Raw genomic sequence first — 5000 nt, forward strand, 5'->3', positions numbered from 1 at the left:
CTCTCTCTCTCTCTCTCTCTCTCTCTCTCTCTCTCTCTCTCTCTCTCTCTCTCTCTCTCTCTCTCACAAAGGCATGTAAAATATCTAAAGTAACAAAACAAAAAAAAAAAAAAACGATATTTCACAACAACAAGACTCATATGCACCTTGTATTTTTTTCCCCGTTTTCTTTTCCATTTTTCCTTCTTTTTTTTCTATTCACACTTTCCTCCATCAACTTAATCACTTCCACACTCGCACAACGAAACATTCACATAACGAAACGACCAATTACGGACCCTCCCCTTTAAGCACTCCAACAGAAAGACCCTGACATCCTTCTGCTACACACACATCCTTCACGCCCTCAGGAACGGTATGGTGGGACACAGGAGTCATATATTTAGGGTCCTTACAGGGAAGAAACACGCCCTTGGTACACTCCACTTGAATACCTCTGAGTTTGAACCCTTAGTCTCAAACCGTTCCACTTTTGCAGTCCTTCGTTAGAACACAAGAACACAAGGGTTGGTGCAGGAAGTCATTAGGCCTACACGTGGCAGTCCCTGTATAAAACACTGCCAACTTATTTCGACCTATCATTCCCATCCACAAATCTGTCTCTGTTGACTCAGCACTAACAATCTGAGTAGTAGTAGTTGTCGTTGTTGTTGTAGCTCTGTCAATAGTCTTAGAGGTAAAAGGTGATTGTGAACTTTGTATAAGTATCCAGAGGCTTTGAACCACACTTCCTAGACCCTGAAAAGTATCTAAGGCCCTTGAAACACGCTCTGTCAATTAGTCTTAGAGCTCAGTACGTGACTAGGAACTTTGGAACAGACTCTATTAATCATTTTAGAGTCTCAACAATTAACTAAAACTTTTGAACCACATTTCCGAGAGCCTGTAAATAAGTAGGGCCTCTGGAACACCCTCTATCACCAGTCATAGACCTCAATGCGTGACTGGAAACTTTGGAACATATTCTGTTTATATTTTTAGAGCCTCACAAGTGACTAGGACCCTTGAACGCGCTGCCTATAGAGCCTGAAGTCACTTGTGCCTGTGAAACACCCTCTATCATTCATCTTAGAGCCTCACATATAACTAGGGCCTTTGAAACACGTTGCCGCGCTATAGAGCTTGAAAAATCATCGGGACCTTTAAAATACGGGCTTTTTTTTCCCTTCATAGCTTCAGTGAGTAACGAGGGCATTTGAACACGCTCAAGCATTCCTCTTAGAACCTCAATATGAAACTGACGGTCTTTGAAAACATACGATCTTGCTTCCTGCAGCCTCAATGAAGAAGTAGTGGCCTTGAGATCACCCTGCTGCAGAGCCTCATTACTGCATAGAGGCTCTTGGACACGCCCTGGATGCCTCATAGAGTTCCACGGATAGAAGGACTTTGAAACCACACCCTTGCGACACTCCTAGAGCCTCACTGAACGAGAGAGCCTTGAAAAACGCCATTTTGCGCCTTTGAAACCTCAATAACTACAACGAGGCCTTTGAAACTACCCGGAAAACCACAATAATGAACTAAAGGGGCTCTCAGCACGCGACTGGAAGGTTCTGAAGCCACAGTAATGCGGAGCAAGGCTGCCACGCCACGCTAAGGCCTCGGGCGCCCCTGGAACAGTGCGCAGGAAGGCAGCATGGGTATGAGTGAGCGTGACCAGGCCCCTGTGTTGGCGCCGCTGCCCTGACCAAGCATGGAGCCCGCGGTGGGCCGCCCCAGCGTCCCCATCCAGCCCATCCCGTCCATCCCGCGCTCCAAGTCCTTCCCGGGAGAGCACAGCAGGGAGTGGGAGGGCGGCGAGGAGGCGGATGACTCGGGGGTGTGCCGCTCCCAGGGGTCTGCGGGGGCGCGGGACAGCGGCGTGGTGGTGGTGGCGTCAGACCAGCACTCCTTCGGGTCTGAGGCGCGCTCCTCGCTGCTCGGGGAGCTGCCCTCGGAGCTGCCCTCGGAGTGCGGCGACAAGCAGGCCAACCAGGACGACACCAGCAAGAAGGAGACCATCGGACGCCACTATTACCCCGAGGGCGGCTGGGGGTGGGTGGTGCTGGTGATGGCGCTGCTCGTGCACGTGATGACCCACGGCCTGCACCAGGCGGCGGGCGTGCTGCTGCTGCACACCCTGCGCGCCTTCCCGGAGTCCTCTCTCATTGCCGCAAGTAAGTCCCCGAGTCCCCGCAGCCCTCACGCACTCACTCACTCACTCCATTCATTCATTCATTCATTCATTCATTCATTCATTCATTCTCTCTCTCTCTCTCTCTCTCTCTCTCTCTCTCTCTCTCTCTCTCTCTCTCTCTCTCTCTCTCTCTCTCTCTCTCTCTCTCTGAAACTTTAGGTGGCAGATGTCAGGTTTTGTTTATATTTGTTTGTTCCTGTATTGGTTTGTTTGTTAGTAAGTTTGTGTTTTGTTTATGTTGATCTTTTATCATCTTACTCCTCTTCCTCCTTCGTCTTTTATCCTATCCCTCCTCCTCTTCCTCCTCCTCCTCCTCCTCCTCCTCCTCCTCCTCCTCCTCCTCCTCCTCCTCCTCCCTTTTATCTTTCACGGGCAAGAAGTAAAAACGAAAAAAAAAATAAAATACCTCGTTTTATGTTTCTTTTAATGAGGAGGAGAAGGAAAGCGAGAGAGATAAACCCCAGCGTACATTTCTTAGGCATTTTAGGAGCGAATGTTCGTGAAGGTGACACCAGGTGAGTCTGTCCAAAGGTAGCACGTTAATTACACTCAGGTAGATAGTGTTAGGTTAGGTTAGGGTTAGGTTAGGTTTGATTAGGTTAGGTTAGGTTAGGTTACGTTAGGTTAAGTTAGGTTAAGTTAGGTTAGGTTAGGTTACGTTAGGTTAAGTTAGGTTAGGTTTGATTAGGTTAGGTTGGGTTAGGTTAGGTTAGAGTTTACAGGTAGAGAGAAGGGTTGAGTGAAGATGAGAGGATAAAGGAAATGAAGATAAAGTAAAGGGGAATTAACGAAAGAGTGATAAAGAACGTTGGCAATGAGGGAATTGAAGATAATGATGGAGGGAATGGAGGAAAGGAATGATTATAAAGGCCGGAACGAAGGAAATTAAGATAATGATGTGAGGAATGAAAAATAATAATGACACAAGAGATAAGAGAAGATAACGAGAAAAACAAGGAGTGAATGAAGATAGTGTTGCTGAGAATGAAGGAAAATGAGGATAATGATAAGAATAATGAAGAAAATGACGCTAAAGACACAAAGAATGGGGTAAATAAAGATAATGATTGGGAAAAAAAGAAAACGAAGATAAAAGAGTAAAGAGAATGAAAGAAATAGAGAAAAAATAGGAGAATAAAGATACTAACTCATTTTCTTTCCCTCTTTCTTTACTTTTACGAACGAAAAGAGAGAGAGAGAGAGAGAGAGAGAGAGAGAGAGAGAGAGAGAGAGAGAGAGAGAGAGAGAGAGAGAGAGAATGAAGATAAAAAAACACGAAAAAATGAAAGAAAAAAAAAACAGACATACTTTTTTAATCCCTCACCTTTTACACCCTCGCTCTCCCTGTCCCTCTCTCTCTCTCTCTCTCTCTCTCTCTTTCTCTCCCTCCCTTGCTCCCAACAATCAGTAAAGACAGCAAACAATTCTCTCGTTAGTAACAGAGACAGAGACATGTGGGCCGGAATCTCACGAAGGAATGAACGAATAAAAACTCACCTTGGCCACGCTACACTCAATTGAATACCTGGGGACACCGGCAGCAGGTAAACAGATGAACACTCATTAAGGGAGACAGACCAGGTAACACTGATTTTTCCCTGGGCTATGTTAGTGGTTAAGTTTCTTTGTCTTCTATATGTTTTTAAGCTTGTTTTATCTTTGTTTACCTGTTGACAAGGCAATATTTGGGTAAACAGTCACAGGTAAACACAGGTAACTTAGTATGTGAGTGGTTAGATTGCTTTGTCTCTTTCTTCCTTGTGTTTACCTTAGTTTATCTCGTTGTTTACTTGGTGATTAGGAAATATTTAGGTAAGCAGTCACAGTAAACACATTATATAAGACAAGGACAGGTAACTCTTGATGTACCTAAGATTACCTGTTGCTTGCGTTAGGTAAGTCTCTCTCTCTCTCTCTCTCTCTCTCTCTCTCTCTCTCTCTCTCTCTCTCTCTCCTAGCCCTGTTGTCCTTGTATGGAGGTCCTAATTCCACGCGCACACACGTACACATTTCTGCCACGTAACTAGAGTCATAGAAAACGGGGTCTTGCTTGCATAATGAAGGGGTAGCTTATGTATTTTGATGACTGTATGAATTAAGGTACACAAACATACTTACATACCCACAGACATACCCACGTACATACACACATACATATCCATACACTAAATCACCCGGAAACATAGAAAATGGATCTCTAGTTGTTTAATAAAGGGATATCTCAAGTATATTTAATTATGAAATCCACTTTTAACTTCCTCTCTCGTACAAACAAACACACACACATACACTCCCACTTCCTCATGCACTCGTATCACAGATGCATAGAAAACGGGGACATACTTACATAATTAACAGGGGTAACTTGCATATTCCAAGCCTCACACACACACACACACACACACACACACACACACACACACACACACACACACACACACAGACACACACACACACAGACACACACACACACACACACACACACACACACACACACACACACACACACACACACACACACACACACACACACATACAAGTACTCCTCTCCCTGCCCTTCCTGCCCCTCCCATGCCCCTCCCACGCCCCTCCCATGGTCCCATAGCCATTAAGAAGCGCCACCATGCCAATCTACCGGCGTACCCTAAGCTCGTACCTGTACCCTGGGGCATATGGGAGATGGAATGGGGGTACGATGGGGTACATCTCCACACGTACCCACATTCTGCAGTACCCTCCTCTCTCTCTCTCTCTCTCTCTCTCTCTCTCTCTCTCTCTCTCTCTCTCTCTCTCTCTCTCTCTCTCTCTCTCTTCCTTGTTG

At 45.7% G+C, this 5000-nt stretch overlaps 1 protein-coding gene across 4 annotated transcripts in view; it reads left to right on the forward strand.

The window, feature by feature from the left end:
* LOC135092055 (monocarboxylate transporter 10-like) overlaps window positions 1–5000 on the forward strand; it is a 72363-nt gene that overhangs the window by 27059 nt on the left and 40304 nt on the right. The window contains exon 2 of one of the 4 annotated variants that reach the window (XM_063990232.1): window positions 1174–2159. In XM_063990232.1, the coding sequence (XP_063846302.1) occupies window positions 1697–2159 (463 nt within the window). In that variant the 5' untranslated portion in view covers window positions 1174–1696. Of the gene's footprint in view, window positions 1–137; window positions 2160–5000 lie in introns of those variants that run through there. The other 3 variants (XM_063990233.1, XM_063990234.1, XM_063990230.1) reach the window with 3 other exon arrangements.

Source organism: Scylla paramamosain, chromosome 39 (genome assembly GCF_035594125.1).
Source record: "Scylla paramamosain isolate STU-SP2022 chromosome 39, ASM3559412v1, whole genome shotgun sequence".
In the NCBI taxonomy this organism is placed as follows: domain Eukaryota; kingdom Metazoa; phylum Arthropoda; class Malacostraca; order Decapoda; family Portunidae; genus Scylla; species Scylla paramamosain.